Below are 16,387 nucleotides of genomic sequence, written 5' to 3'. Positions count from 1 at the left end.
GAGGAGACTCCGGTTACACAATCTCCTCCTCCTCACCGGGAGGCGCTTAGATGGAATTTTTTCTAATAGAAAAGACAAGCTCTTGAGTAAATGTAATAATTGTTTCAATAATGTGCCCCAACCACCCAAGAAGTTAAAAAAAGAAAAAAAGAAACTGGAAAATTGGGATTCTTCTATTACATGATCAGTTAATTGCAGCCTCAAGTCCAGGCTATCTGCACCCGAGGGAAGGGATGATGCTCTCTGGGAGACAGGAGAGTCTGCCAGCCATTCAAGAAGCAGAAGGAAGAGTACCTCCAAACACAAAAAAATAAATAAGCCAACAAACTAACTAAGCAATCAAAAGCTTGTAAATGAGGCCAACTGACTAAAATAATTTTCACATGTTGCCCAAAAGAGGCTCTTCTTAGAGAAGCCTTGCCTCACAAACGTCCCAAGCAGGTGGTCTTACGGTGACCTCAGCATCTCGCAAATAGCACTCATCATTCTTTGTTTTCCTCACAACAACAACAAAACCACAATTGATCTAAGTTAAACACTAATAATCATCAAAAGCTGGTAGAGAATCTCTCTGTGTTTCCTAAACTCAAAAAAAAAAATCAAGCCCTAGGAATTAGACCCTCAGCTGAGAGCAAGCCCAGAATAGGACAGAAATTTTTCCTCTGGATTGCCTCACTCAGGCAGGGTTCCAGAATGAAGAGGAAATTAGCCTTGAAGATATAACCAACAAGACCTTTATTCCATTCTTTGAATTTTTCACTATTCAAATCTTCCTAATTGCTCTAATGCAGTGGTTCAGCCAAGGATCCATAAGATCAACACTATTTCCATAATAATACTATTATTGGCTTTTTTCACTGTGTTGACATTTGAACTGATGGTTCAGAAGAATGATGGGTAAAACTGCAGGTGCCTTGGCACAATCAAGCCAGTAGCACCACACTGCCCTGGTAGTCACTGGATTCTTCACCACCATGCATTCCAGCAAAAAGTGAAGAAAGAACTTAATTTCACTTAAGAATGTCCTTGATGAAGCAGTAAAAATTATTAATCTTAATATCTTGAATGTTAAATAGCTGTCTTTTTACTACTCTGTGTGACAAATGGGAGGTATACAGAAAGCTCTTCTGCTAAATATCAAAGTAAAATAGTTGTCTCAAAGAAAAGTACTTGTGCAATTGAGTTGTAGGCCGAACTAGCTACTCTTTTTATGGAACACCATTTTTATTTCAGAAAATGACTGACAAACAAAATATGGTTATCAGGCTTTGGTATTCAGCAGACATTTTCTCAAAACTTAACGAAGTGAGCCTGTCACTTCTACTGACCCCTTTTGCTGCCAATGAGAAAACCTGAGTTTTCAAGCAAAAATTCAAGATTTGAAAAATTTGTATTTGCCAGCTTACACCTGACAGTTTCCTAATACTTGAAGACTTTTCTGATAAGATCAGTGGTGATATTCACGGACGTGATTTCTGACACTGTATAATGAAATGTGTCAACACTTGGAAGATCTGTATAACTCAATGAACCAATAATTTTCCAAACGACTGTCATCCATGAGTAAGAGATCCACTCAAAGTGCAGAGTAGATCAAGAGATAATAATAACAGGGTAGGAAAAGACAACTGATATGGTTTCAGATTCTTTTAAGAAACTATGACTTGTCAAATTTTGGTGTACTATCAAAGAATATTTAATAGTTGGAGAAGCAATTAAAATATCCCCCTTTTTCATTAGTGCCTGTGTAAGGCTGGATTTTGTTCATAAACGTCAACCAAACCAACATATCGCAACAATTGAATGCAAAAGTACATGTGAGAAGCCAGCTTCTATTAAGCTAGATATTAAGAGATTTGTAAAAATGTAATACAATGTCACTCTTCTTGCCAATTTTTTGTACTGGAAATAGATATTTTTTTCATGAAAATTATTTATTTTAACATGTTGTGGAATTTTTTTGCTCTTTTTAAAATGAATCAATAAATATTTTTAAATTCCTCACTTTTAGTTTTAACACGGTAAATATCAATAGCTATAGCCCATAAAAACAGAAGCTTTCTAGGGTCCTCAATAATTTTTCGAAGTTTAAGTATAAAAGGGTTCTGAAGCCAACATGTTGAGAATTTTGGGTTAAAACAAATATATCATAGCTGCCTTCTTCACATACACCCTACACAAACGCAAAGTAGAAAGAAGGCACGCTGAATTTCTTTGGACTCTATTGTGCAATTTACTTAAGACCATGGGCCTTGCTCATTTGCATGTCTGACTTCCCCAGAATCCTTTCTTCCTCCTCCTCTCTGGCAAGAAACCACAGACGAATTCCACTGCTATTTCACAGCCCACTCTGAAGCAAACCGCAGTGCAGTGGTATAGACACAGAGCTCCTCCAGCCTGGAAAACAGGGATCAGGAGCTCAACCAGAGGGCTTTCCAGCCAAGGGTCCTTTCAAACACTAAATCCACAAAACACAGCATTAGCTTGCTCAAAGAAAATAGTTAACTTGTCCTTTCACTAGAAACCAAAAGGACAAAACCACACAGCTACAGTATTGCTTCACCCCCCAAAGGGACCCTCCGCCATTCCCTTTTTCCCTCACAAGCAAATGTCTACACGACAAAGAATCAACAAGTCAATCATTCCATAACAAATATTTATACTATGTACCTGAAAAAAGGAGGATATATAGTCATAAAAAGAAAACTAACAATACAGGTAATAAAAAAATGCACAAGTAAACAGTGCTATAGAAGTTTGAAGAAAGGAGGAAAAAACTATGCCCCAACATGACCAAGGGCACGAATAAATGGGAAGATGAAAGTAGAGAATTAAACACTAAACGCAGATAGAAAGGGTAGCAGCGCTGAAGAAAAGGAGAAGACACTCTCAGGCATTAGTGATTAGACCTTTTGGCTAAAATTCAGTTTCAACAGGGGGAAGCGGAAGATAATGCTACAATGGTAGATTGTGCCCTGCTTTTGGAAGTCCTGAAAGTCAAGCTAAGTACTCTGGATTCTATCCTGAATGTAACGAGGAACCACAAAAGGCTTTTGAGAAGGACAGGAACACAATGGAAGTCCGCTCTTTTATTTGTTGTTTTGTTTTTTAAACACTAATCTATTAATAAAATGGTTGAGTTCAAAGAAGCCAAGACTAGAGCCCAGGCGGCCAGATAAGGAGACTACTAAAAAGCCCAGGCAAACAGGAGGTAGGCCTGAACAAGGAGATGGCAATGGAAATGAAAAAGAATCAAGAGCTACACTGAGGCAGATAGATCTGGAATCTAACATGGAGCCAAGACTGTAAAGAAAGATGGGACCATACACAGAAATAAAGGAGTCAAGGTCATTAACAATACATCTACTGAGGGCCTACTAAGCTTGTTGCTGTGCTAGGCAGTAAATGAAATACTGATACGGAGGCAAAGATAGGTGATTTTAAGTATGCTGAAGGAGAGAAATGGATATGAGGGATTCGCACTCAGCATCCTTCCAATATCCTATTATTGTGCCTTCCTATCCTGCAGAGGATGGAAAGTTCAAAACTACATTTCCCAGACCCCTTTGCAGCTAGGGCTCTGGATAAGAATTAGGCTCTATCAATTAAATGGCCCCATATGAAATTTAGAAGGTAGACATAAAATGGAGCTTATCTTCTTGCTGTTTTGACTTCTTCTGTAGGCAACATAGTCATGCACACATTGGAGAATTCTGCAACAACATTTCAAGACCTGGCCATTAGCTTTGAGGTTATCAAACGCCAGTTGTAACGGTAGTACTTTCCTGTTCCCAAGATTGCAGCTACAGAGATGCCTTCTTAAAAATCAACAATTCTAGTAACAGCTTCCTGATTCCTGGTCTTCTTGAGTATGACGAATTAGCAGGCCACCTGGCAAGGCAGGCTATAGTTTTGTTTCAGAAGCCTACCTCTAGAGGCTCAGTCTTGAGCCCATTTTTGTCACTGGTCCTCTCAATGACTTTGTAAGAATCTATTTCCCTATCTTACATAGTTTCTGTTTCCCACAACTAAATCCAGGCAAAGTGGGTTTAAATAAAGACAGAACAACCAAGTGAAAACATCTGATACACAGTTAAAAGAAGGGAACTAACCCTTGGAAGCAAAGCCAGGACAGAGCATAGAAAATAGGTAATACCTGCACACACGCAGCAGTGAGAGACCCCAGACTATGTTAAACCATTCTCTAAAACTTCCACAACTCTACCTGGAACCAACAAAGAAAAATCCTCTTAGCTTTCCTAAGGAATTACAACAACACCTTCATTCATCTGGAGCTGTGAATACGAGCAAAGGTATTTTGAAGAGTTCTCATTTCATTTTACCTGGCATAGGATACCAAAAGGGTAGGTATTATAATCTTAATTTTAAGAAATGAGAGAACCAACAGACAGAGAAAGTAAACAATTTGCCTGAGGTCACAGAGGGTAAATTAGTGGTCCAACTAAAGTATTTCCTGCTTTAAACCTATTTTCTCCTGTTTGGTCTTCTTTCAGTTAACTCTAACCAGTTTCTAAAGTAAATGTTAAAATTGTTGCTGTAGAAATATTAGGAGCCTAAGAGGCCTTGTAAAACCACAAAGAATTAAATGGGGCCTAACTTACAACCATGGAAAAAATTAAAATTCCATGGGTAATTTTCTTCTCCAATTTTATCCTAAAATGTGGTGCCTGTGGCAGGCCCACTGTTCCTATAACATGCTTCCAACACACACAGTCCGAGCAGCAAGTGTCATCCAATTATTTGGGCAGCTATTCATTTAGTTTTCTATCATTCTGAGTTAGAAAATTAACAGTGTTGTGTTTACAAACCTTCACTAGGCCATTACGTAAAAGCTGAAATATGTTTCTGTTCCTCACAACTCTGGTTTGAAGAGGCTCAAAAGCAGGTTAATATAAACCCGTTCTGAACAAATGTGCAGAAAGCAGCCGTGTTAGAGGTCAAGCTTTGACCTTCCCAACTTTTTCCACAGAATGTACAATCCATCACGTACAAAAGCGCAGTGAAGATGTGAGGTGTTGGTAAGTACCCCTGTTAGTGAGAAATTCTGCTAATTATTACACCAAATAAGCATAGTTAACAGGCCATGGCCACCAGAGGGGCATGTTTCAGGGCATTAAATAGCTGCCTAGGGTGGAGATGAATATATTACACTATGTCCTCTACCAATAAAACAATTTCCCTGACACCTAGAGACCCAGTCGGCTGCAGCAAGATAACGCCAGCGCTCTTGACTCGGCTCTGTGGAGAACGATGCTTCAGCGCCACCTAGTGACCCGCCTGTTTCAATTTACAGAGTTAGGACAACTGGCAATATCTTTCACAAACTAAGCCTGGAAGTAGGAAAAGGAAACAAGGGTGAAAGAAATGGAATTTTGAGGGCTCCTCAAACTAAATACTTGCTTTTTAAAGCACACATAGATTATTTTCTTTTCTTTTTTTCCCACCTCTGTATTCCTAAAGAAACCACAAAGTAGGTATGTCTCAACATAAACTCCTCTAAAACCAAATCAAAGGCCCAAACTAACCAGTTGCTTTCCAGAAATACATTTTATTTTGCCAATCATCTTCTGGTAGAAAACTTCTTCAAAATTAAACCTTAAGAACATCCAGCTAGCAGAGAGGTGGCAAATTAAGACTAAATAGAACTAAAGGCTTTGAATCCATAAGGCAAATACGAAAATTAGCAAACTCTACATGATATATTAGCATAATGCAAATGGTTAAAAAAGTAGGAAAACTTACTGACCTATAGCAAGAGTTATCCAACAGCAACTTCGAGAAGTTTCGTTCCACCCTTTGAACCAAAAATACTTTTCCTATAAAGACTGTTTCCGGGCTGCTAATTTCTAACGTTGCATCAGTTAGATAGATTGAACACTGCACACAAATATAGTGTATTCCCAAAACAGCGACAGGGCCACAGAAGTCCATGTCTTTCTCATGCTAACAGTTGATGAAAAGAGATCCAGCCCATATTGCTGCAGATACAGTAATGAACAAGACAAAGTCACTGCCTCCTGGAGTTTACATTCTAATAGAGGAAGATACACAAAAAACAAACGAGAAAATACACATCAGATGATGCTAAGTGACAGAAAAATAAGACAGGGTGAAGGGAACAGGTGCTGAGGAGGACAATGCTATTTCGGGTAATCAGAGAAAGCTTCCTGGGAATGTAATGTTTAAATAGAGACCTACAGAAAGTGAGGGAGCCAGCCATGCAGATATCTGGAGGAAGAAAGTTCTAAGAGAGAACAGCAAACACAAAGGCCCTGAGGCAGGAATCACTTCCCTTGTTTGAGGCCAGTCTGGATGGGTTAGAAAGAAGGAGGTGGAGTGTAGTCGGAGAGGAAGTAAGAGAGGATGCAGGGGGATAGATCAGAGAGAAAGCCAAAAGGGTTGGGTTTTTTAGTAGCAGCTTTATTGAGATATAATTCACATACCATACAATTCACCCTTTTAAAGTAGACAATTCAGAATGTATATTCACAGAGTTGTGCAATCATCACCACAACTTAATTTCACATTTTCATTACACCAAAAAGAAACCCTGTAGCCATTAGCAGTCACTCCTCATACCTCTTTCTCCCGCTCCTGGCAACCACTAATCTACTTTCTGTCTCTCTGGATTTGCTTATTCTGGATATGAAATTATATAATACGTAGTCTTTTGTCACTGGCTTCTTTCACTTAACAAATGTTTTCAAAATTCATCCATGTTGTAGCATGTATCAGTACTTCATCCTTTTTACTGCCAAATAATACTCCATTATATGGCTATACCACTCTGATTCATTATCTGATGGACATTCAGGTCGTTTTTACTTTTTGGCTATGTGAATAATGCTGCCATAAAAACTCGTGGACACGTGTTGTTGGCATATGTTTTCACTGCTTTTGGGTAACTAGGAGGAGAACTGCTGGATTATATGGTAACTCTGTTTAACATTTTAATGACCCAAAGGAAGGGTTGCGCAGAGGAATGACATGATCTGAGGTTTTTTGTAAAGATTCTCTGTGGTTGCTACATATAGAGAGAGGCAAGGAGAGAAGCAGGGAGACTTGTTAAGAAGAAACTGCAGTGATCCAGGAGAGAGATGCTAGTAGCTTGGAGAAGAATGGCAGATGTAGTGGTTGTGAGAAATGGGTGGAATCTAAATATATTCTGAAGATAAAGGCCTCAGAATTTGCTACTAGACGAGATGTGGACTATGAAAGGAAGAGTCAAGGAAGGCTCTAAGATTTTTGGCCTGAGCAACTGGAAGGATGAAGTTGCCATGTACTGAGGCGGCGATGACTGTAGGAGGAACAATAAATATTAGTTCCCTCCCCACTCCCTTCCCGCTCTGGAAATTCCCCACACTCCACTTTCAGGGATTCCTGCAGTGCTTGATCAGAAGCAATTGTCATATTTCTTATTTTGCCTATTCCTTTCAAGAAAGTCTATGCCATAAACCCAGCCTTCATCAATGTCCCTTCAGAGCTATTCTGGACGTATTGCTTATGTAATCAGCAAACCAAATTCCAACTGGCAGGACTGAGCAAAAACAGAAGAACCAAAAGCTACTGTAATTAAATAACCCTTGACAAGATTCATCGTAAGAAGCGGTTTTTGCAAGTTCATCTCCCAAACACCCATTCAGAAGCACCTCACTTTAGGACAAGAGGAGAATTCAGGAAGAGGAAACCAAATCAAGAGGCCAGGGACGACTCAAAAGGAAGGCCAATCAGACCCTCACCTTCAAACAGGACAGGCAAAAAGAGAGGGCACTTTTCTTCTCGAGCAACTCCAAGACTAAGAACCCAGGGTATTAAAAGCAGAGTAATTTATGTCTTAGATATCACAGCAACAAATATTTTACTGGAAACTAAGAGGGGCAAAGGGGGGAAAAAAAGAGGAGCCTAAGGAGGAACACATCTGAGCTCAACATGCAAAATATGTTTAGTCACCCCCATCATACGCCTTTTCAAAGCAATCAAAACGTGTCTGTATAGAGAAAGACAAACACTACATGACTTCACTCCTATGTGGAAGATAAACAAATACATGGACGAAGAGAACAGGTTAGTGGTTAGCAGAGGGGAAGGGGGTTAGGGGGTGAGCACAAGGGATAAAGGGGCACATATATACGGTGATTAACAAATAAGAATGCACAAGTGAAATTTCACAATGTTATAAACTATTATGACCTCAATAAAATAATTTTTTTTAAATGTGTCTGTATATATGAAGGCGCAACAACAGGACTGTTTAAGTCCTTTGTAAGCCATGATCACTGCTACTTTTGCAGGCCCCACTCAACACCAAAACAAACATATTAAATTGTACCCACATTTCACATTAAAAGGTTTCTTTGCAACAGAAAAAATTAGAGTGGATTTTTATAATTTTGCATTTGAATTTATTTGGCTTTGAGAAACTCATTTCTGATGGACTGTAATTTCTCAGCAATTACTGGGTGTATTTGGGAATTCTTGAGAAAACAGAAAATCCAACTTACAAATTAATTTCAAATGTAATAACATTTTATGAATACTAAATGTAATGACTTTCAAAGCTGATATAAAGCTACATTTTATGAACATTAAGTGACTTGCCCAAGGTTACATAACCAGTAAGTGGTAGAGCCAGGACTCAAGACCAAGTAGTACGGATGTGGCATCCTTGCTTTTAGTCAGTATACTATAAATGTGGACAAAGAGGTAAAAACTTGAATTCCAAAGTAACTTAATTGTCTTTTCTCTTACCCACAAGGTGGCAAGATAAATGGTCGTAACAGAATATTCAACACTACTTCCCCATGTTTGTCACATACAAGTTCATTATTAACCTTAAAGAGAACTTCAGATAACTCAGGACAGTTATGATTTGCTCTATCTAAATTCTGACTTTAAAAAGGCATCCACTGCATATGTGGGTAGATGGGTCCAAAAGTCAGTGGAATTATATATTCACTTTCACAAAAATGCAAATATCTCTGAAAGCTAATAAGTAAATCTGTACTTTTCCAAAGAAGCAAGGATTAACTTCATTGTGGGTTAAATTAGCTGAACATCAGAAAAGGACATCCAAAATAAACAGTCATGTACTGGTGGCAGTCAGGGGTGATGTGACCAAGTGCACACTTGAGGAAGAATTCCAAATGTGGTCGTGAACATTTGCCTGATTCAAAGTACACAAAGAAACAAGGCAAGTTTTGACATGGACAAGACATTTGAGATCATAAAAAAGCAGCGGCCTCACCAGCAGGCCACAAGTCTAGATTAAATGCATATTTCAGATGACTCATAAACCAGCCACCAAATGACTCTGTGCTCATGAGCCAAACAGAGGCCACTTCTCCACTTACGAAGTTCCCTACCCATCCCACCAACGTTCTGCTGCACAGAGTTGCCCCTTTGTGCAACAACCAGAGAATTTAAAAGAAGCATAAGATCCCTTTGGTATCATCTACCAGGATAAGAAATAACTATTTCACCTTCTACCTCAAAAGGAGCACAACCCTACCTCCCATACTGTCTCCCTAAAGGCAGCAGTCATGACATCGAGTCTAAGGGCATTTACTTATTCTGTGGCCAGTACTGTACTAGGACTGCTAACACTTATTAAATCTTCTAACTGTTGTGGAAATTAATAAAAGAAACCTTAATTAAAGTGGAGTTAGGAAGGCCCGTAGGGGGAGCTCTCATGCCCTATCATACATCCTCAACTACACCAAACAGGAAGAGAGGGTGCTTGTATCTTGGACAGGGAGTAAAACTACTTTACTACTGAAGGAAGATTTCTCTCCCTACCCAGCAACAGCTCAGCCAATGAGAAAACCACAGCTCAGCCACTAAGAAGCTGTTGCCTCCCTGAACTGTTACTGCCCCCTATGGAGTTTCCTTTAGAAGAGCCCTCTCTACTCCCTCTTTTTCTCTACAAAAGCAGCTCCCCTGCTTTGTTTGCAGGATTTGCCTTTGGTTTCCCATAGCATGCACATCCTGAATTGAATTCTTTTCGCTATTCACAAACAAACTCATTTTGAGATAAAATAGCAGGCAAATTTGCTTTTTAAGTTGACACTGAGAAGACTGAGCTCTACCTGGCAGCTAACAAAGAAGACAGGCAGATATGGAAACTGTCAAAATTCATGCAGCCCCTTTTGAGGGCAACCATGTGAAGGATCAAAGGATGTCAGGTACTTAGACCATTTTAGTAAAGACATAAAATTGGCTATGATGTTGCAAGTTTGAAAGGAAATCTTAAATGTTGGAGACATCAGTCAGACACAGAGCATCTACCTAAATATTATACTGAGTACCTAGGCCTGTGCTGGCTGTTGTAGCTGAAAGAAAAGGAGTTGCAGCTAAGTCATCATCACAGCAGCTAATAATAGCTACCATGAGTTAAGCATTTACTATGTCAGGCACTATACTAAGTGCCTTAGCCTGTATTAACTCATTTAAACCTCACATAAACCCCATGAACAGTCCACTCAAAATTTTCTAGACACGGGGAAAATACATGAGTCTTACTTCAGTAGAAAGCCAAAACTTTTTATATGAAACTGTTATGTTTGGATGATTTCTGGGGAATTGTTTATCTACTTTAGGCCAGTAAACAATGTATCCCTTGACTGTTGTTAAATTGTTCAAAATATCCTCAGAACCTGACACGCAAATGTTATAAAACCTAAGCTGTAAACAGAATATGCTGAATGCATCATATGACAATAACCACAAGGAAATTAACCTTATGCAACCGTAAGATTGAGGAGTTCCATGGGCTTAATGATGGCACATTTAAAAGAGGAACCCTCCCCTGTTTAAAGAAAAAACAAATCCATAAAATGAGTCTTCCTCAAAAGTAGCATTGAAAAAAGAAGAAAGACGCAAGTCAGATTATAGCAGTTTAATAGGAAGTTTGACAGCAAAAGATTTAACGTAAAATCCACTGCTACTGATAAGAAAATAATTCTAAACAGTATCAAAATTAGTTTTCATATTTATTAAGAACAAAAGAGTTCCCATGTTTAAGGTCAGATTAAGGTAATAGGCTGGATTGAGTCATCCATCAGGTAAAATAAATGCTTCTGGACAGTGCCTAGACTAAACAGGGCCAAGAATTCCTAAGAAAAACACCACTTACATCAGTGGAGGTCAGCACAGAGGCCTGACCCAGTGGGGAGATGCCCTGTAGCTGTAGGTCTAGAAGGCTACCCTGCAAATTCTCATCAGACGCTTAATCAATATCATGCCTTAGGACCTGAACTGCTACTATAAAATCAATATTACCTTTATTTTAAGTAGCAGGAAGAACAATGAGATTATCTTGTTCCTTACAAGTCTGTCATGGAAAATCTGGCTCATGGCGTGTGTCATCTTCTGTTTTTGCCTGGAAGCAACACATTTGTTGGGCTTGGAGACAGTCTGGCACTGCAACCCAGAGACAGGAAAGGTGAAGGAATGATGCTTTAGCTCAGGAAAGCTGGGCCTAGAGATTCATTACAAGGAACAACAATTCGTGAACAGAGGAGTTCCAAGGTTTAAATCCATCAGCTCTATGCTCATGACTCCCAATTTCTATTTCCCCTCCGACCTCCAGATCCTCCCTACCCAACAGCCTAACTGACAGCCCCTCGGATGCCAAAAGGCACCAGATGCGTGAATGTCCAAAGGAGGACACCTGATTTCACATCCACACGTGCTGCTTCCTCAGTCTTCTGATCTCAGTAAATGGTCACAATCCGGTCCATCAAGCTAAAAATGAGGGAGTTATCCTTGATTGATTCCTCTGTTCTTTCAAACGCTGTCAGCTTTGCCTCTAAAATATATCCTAAATCCTTCCCCTTCTCTCCAACTCCATAAGCTCCACCTGGGCCAAGCCATCAGCATATCTTGCCTCCTGATTTTTCTCCCTAATTCTGCTCTGGCCCTCCAATATTGCCCACATGGCAGCCAGAGTGATGTTTAAAAATGCAAATGGGATGTGGTCACTACACACACATAGTCTCCACCTTAAAACCCTCCAATGAGTTCCCTTAGGCTTGAAATAAAACCTAAATCTTTACCATAGCCTAAAGGCCCTAACATGATCTGGCCTCATTCCTTCTCCCTTTTTTCTCTTTCTCCTTAAGTTCTGGCCACTGACCTTCTCTGTTCCTCCCACATGCAAAGCTTATCAGCACCTTGGAGCCTTGTCCCTGCAGCTAGAATGAATACCCTCGTTATCCTTCAGATCCCACATCAAAAGCCCCCTCATACCTTTCTATCTACAGTGGCCCCCTCCTCTCAGTCATTATCACACCATACTGTTTATCACTATTAGACATGGTCTTATTTATTTATCATCTTAAATATTGTTTACTGCCTTTCTTCCTCTAACAGAATGTTAACCTCCATGAAAGGAGGGACTTTGGTCTGTCTGTCACCACTGACTCCCCAGAGTACAGTACAGCACTGAGCATATAATAGGCCTCCCTTAATATTTGCTGAATGAATACATGGGCAGTACCTGGAAATCTGTTATTGATACCATTCATGCTAAAAATATCAGCAATGTGTTCTCAAAGTACTATGGGCAGAGACAGAATTTAAGAACAGATAAACCCTTGATTTGCCCTATATCAGATCAAACATTTCTAACATTTGCATTTGAAAAGAGATCTTCAAGAAGACAGCAGGAAGAAATAAATTCTCAACTTGGCATATGCTCTCTACTCCAATTCTGAGCAGTAAATAAGGACAGTGGAAGTTCAGATGATGTCTCAAATCACCAACATCACATTTGCCTCTACAAATCTGAATTCAATCCTTCCTTTCCATATCTGTCCGTCACAACCTTTTCACCAATCTCATGGAGCGGTCCACAGGCCCAGGGTGCCCTTCTGGTTCACTGCCTCCCTCCAGCCATCAATCAAGAGCTTCCAAAAGTCTCACTTCCTAGATGAAGCTTTTTTGATCAAACTGAAAACGAAGGGGAAACAAGCTAATATTTATCGACTACCTCCCACCTGCTGGGTATTGTGCTGAATGCTTAGAAGCTTTTTTACTGAGAAAGTAAACTATCATTAGCCCCATTGTTAGAGATGACAAAACTGAGTCTTAGGCCTGTGACTTAGAAGTCAAACAAGTGAGCAGCAGATGCAGAATTTAAATCCACACCCTAAAATCCCAATTCTTTCCAAGTCATCATTTTAGCAACAAAAATAACAAACATACCAATGTAATCTTACTTCTACTGTTTCAATTTGGGGATTAATACATGCTTTCACAAATAGACCCATATCACATTTCAGTGATATTGGGCCCTTAGACCACAAACTCCTTTGTATGCCATGGTTCCTGCCTTACAAATAGGAAACTCCGTTAAAAGTTCCCTTACTTATAATCTACAGACAAAACATTACAGTTACAAAGGAGAGTCTCACCAAAGTTTCCCTTCCAACATTATTACCTTGACTTTACACGTGACAGAAACCTGTCATTTTAGGTCAATGTGACCATGGGGACAAATAACCTAGGTTAGCCTAGCAGATATCAAACATCCAGGGAGCTCATGACAGATACGAAAGCCCACAAAGCCAGGTTATCTTTGAAGGGCCAATGTCGATGGTGAATCTGAACTGCCCTATTAATACATAATTCAATTCTTTCTACTATCACTAAAAAGCAAAAGCAAAAACATTAAAACACCTCCCAAATACAATCTGTGGGTTTTTTATATAAATCATGAAAAAAATTAAATTTAATAAATCAAATTATTTCTTAACCTTTATTCATCATCAACAATAAATGTTTTCAATAATACTAGATAACACCATGAAAGCTAAAAATATTTATCACTAAAAGAAAAATCTGCATACAAAATACCAGGAAGAGGGGCAAAACAAATTGGTCTGGCATGTTCATTTTAGCCCTTTTCCATACTGGAAGATATTAGAAATTCTCTAAATATATCAGCTCAGATACATATCTTCCAAACCTCTCTTAAGTAATCCAGACACTTCTTCCATTATTTTCTCTACGGATCATTATTAAATAAATTTACCACAAGCCAATCTAAAATAGCATTCCATGAAAAAATAAATAAATCACATATTTTATTTGAAAGCAACAACCTATTAGGCTATTTAGTTGTTTGCTATTCAAGTCTCTATTTTTACAGATAATAAAATGAAGGCTTGTAAGGCATGTTAAATCATGAGATGTGATTAAATTAAAACTTTAAACTTGTAGCAGCAAGAAACCATGACTTTCTAGTCTCTTTTAAGGACTGATTAAAACTGGCTCTTAGTAAGGTTACTGTCTACAAAAGGAGCCTTGCTTCTGTGAAAAGCTACTGCAAACAACAAAATATCACCAAATCAATACTCTTCTTTCCCTTCTTTATCTTCCTTTTCCTTTCTTCCTTTCTTTCTCTCTCTTTTTGTCTTTCTTTTTGCTTTTAAGATCATAGAGTGGTGAGTTGTATGGCATCAGGCTCAACCCAAAATGATAAACCCTCCCCCCCCGCCCCTACTCCCACACCCTAGCGGGCTCTTCAGTGTAAATATTTCATGGTATTACCATCATTCACTCGGTGCTTATATTGTCTGATCAAGCCTCTATTTCTGTCTGTTAGATACTCTGGAGGATAGCGTTTTTTCATGTCTGCTGCTCAGTCACATAAAGCCCTCGCTTCTCAAAGGTTCTTCAAAGTTCAATAATTTATTAAACACTGTGCTGGCTTGGTAAGCACTCACAGAAATGCATAACTACAGAATATGGGGAACTATTAAAGAGTTTCTTTAATAAAAAAGGTGACTTTAGAGAAAATGACAGCATTGTTACTTATACTAGAAAGGCATTCTCTGAATAGTTGAAGCTATCCTATGCTAAGAAGAGCAGAAAATAAAACATGAAAATACCCGGTTACAGGTAACAGTCATTAAGCAAACACACAGTAAAAGAGGCTACTACAGAAGTCTAAAAAACTCAAGTTCCAGATTTCCCCTTCCTCAATATAATGACTAGTCAGATCTCCATTTCTCCTCTTTCTAAATACAACTGAAAATTTGCAATTTCAATAAAATACTTTTGAAGCTGTAAAGCCAATGACATTTTTAACCTAACATTATTCCCAAAGTCTACTCATTATATTGACTCCTTCCTACTCATCTCCAAGCAATACGCTGAGAGGACCTGAGATAGAATCACATCTAACACATATAAAAGCAAAGGAATAAAAATTTGAGTAGCATACTTTGATCAGCAAGTGTCTACTGAACTCAGATCCATCAGGAGCCATAGGAAAAACATAAGCAGACTAACACATCACCCTATGTTCACAAGCAACAAAATCTAGTTGGGTGACAAGGCACACATTAGGTGTTCAGAGTAAGACCCGAAACAGTATAGAATTCATTGCTGAATTGAGCAGGAGTCTTCGAGGGCCACAGTATTTCAGAGAAGGTAGAAACAAGCCAATTGGAGTGACAGTAGTCAAGGAAGATGTTAAAGAAGAAACTATTTTCGACATACTAAATTTTGTTTTCTTACTTTCATTTCCAAATAAACCTTAGGTAAAGAAAATCTATACCCAAATTAATGATTAACACAGCAAATTAACTTCCATTTAAACATGGAAGATATGAAACATACACTTAGCTCCCTTCCAAAACCTCACTGAAATGCCTGTAAAGAAATTAAAATAAAACAAGCAAAAAAACAAAAAAAGCTAAACAAAAAATCCCCACAAATCTTCAAGGACAAAGAGAACGAGGGAGAAGATAACAGCAGATGAAAGTTGTCAACCATACATTTTGGAAGGTAAAGGGGGAGTGTTAACTAATGGAACAGTACAGAAAAAGTTGTAGCCTGCTGGCAGGGCAGGGGTTCAGAGAGAAGAGAGGAGGAACAGTAAGGAGTGAGCTGATCCATGCCACCATCTCCACAAAGGCTCAGGATTTACAGGAACAAGGTACCTCTGTAGGCAGGTGCATTTTAGAAATGGAGCTGCAAAGAGGAAGCCTGGTTAGAAGTCTATGAACAGAGGTTAGACCCCACACCCACTCTCTCAATCCCAACAGCCAGGCTACCAGCACAGCCCTGACCAGCAAAAGTCAGGTTCACTGTCTGAAGCAGTTGACCTAGGCAGGCCTGGACCCTGGAGGACCCAGCCCAGCTGAGGGCAGAAGTGAGAGCCACATGTCAGCTCTTAGGACCTCCTCTTTCTCTCTGGGGTGCTATAACTTCATGATGAAGTGCCTCAGTGGGGTCATTTTTCATCCCTTGTGCTGGGCACTCAGTGGGCCCTTTTGATTTGAAAACATACGTCTTTCAGATCAAAGAAATTACTTTGTATTATTTTTTGATGTTTTCTCCTCTTCTGATATTTTGGTTC

General features: G+C 39.1%; 1 protein-coding gene across 2 annotated transcripts in view; it reads right to left on the bottom strand.

The window, feature by feature from the left end:
• FTO (FTO alpha-ketoglutarate dependent dioxygenase) overlaps positions 1 to 16,387 on the bottom strand; it is a 348,533-nt gene that overhangs the window by 288,158 nt on the left and 43,988 nt on the right. The window contains exon 2 of one of the 2 annotated variants that reach the window (XM_023636997.2): positions 11,299 to 11,439. The exons of the other annotated variant lie outside the window; for it this stretch is intronic. Coding sequence (XP_023492765.2) covers positions 11,299 to 11,439 — 141 coding nt within the window. The remainder of the gene's footprint in view (positions 1 to 11,298; positions 11,440 to 16,387) is intronic. 2 annotated transcript variants of the gene reach the window in all.

Source organism: Equus caballus, chromosome 3, assembly GCF_041296265.1.
Source record: "Equus caballus isolate H_3958 breed thoroughbred chromosome 3, TB-T2T, whole genome shotgun sequence".
Taxonomy (NCBI): domain Eukaryota; kingdom Metazoa; phylum Chordata; class Mammalia; order Perissodactyla; family Equidae; genus Equus; species Equus caballus.
The sequence above is the reverse complement of the archived record's forward strand: the minus strand, read 5'-3'. Positions and strand labels throughout refer to the sequence as shown.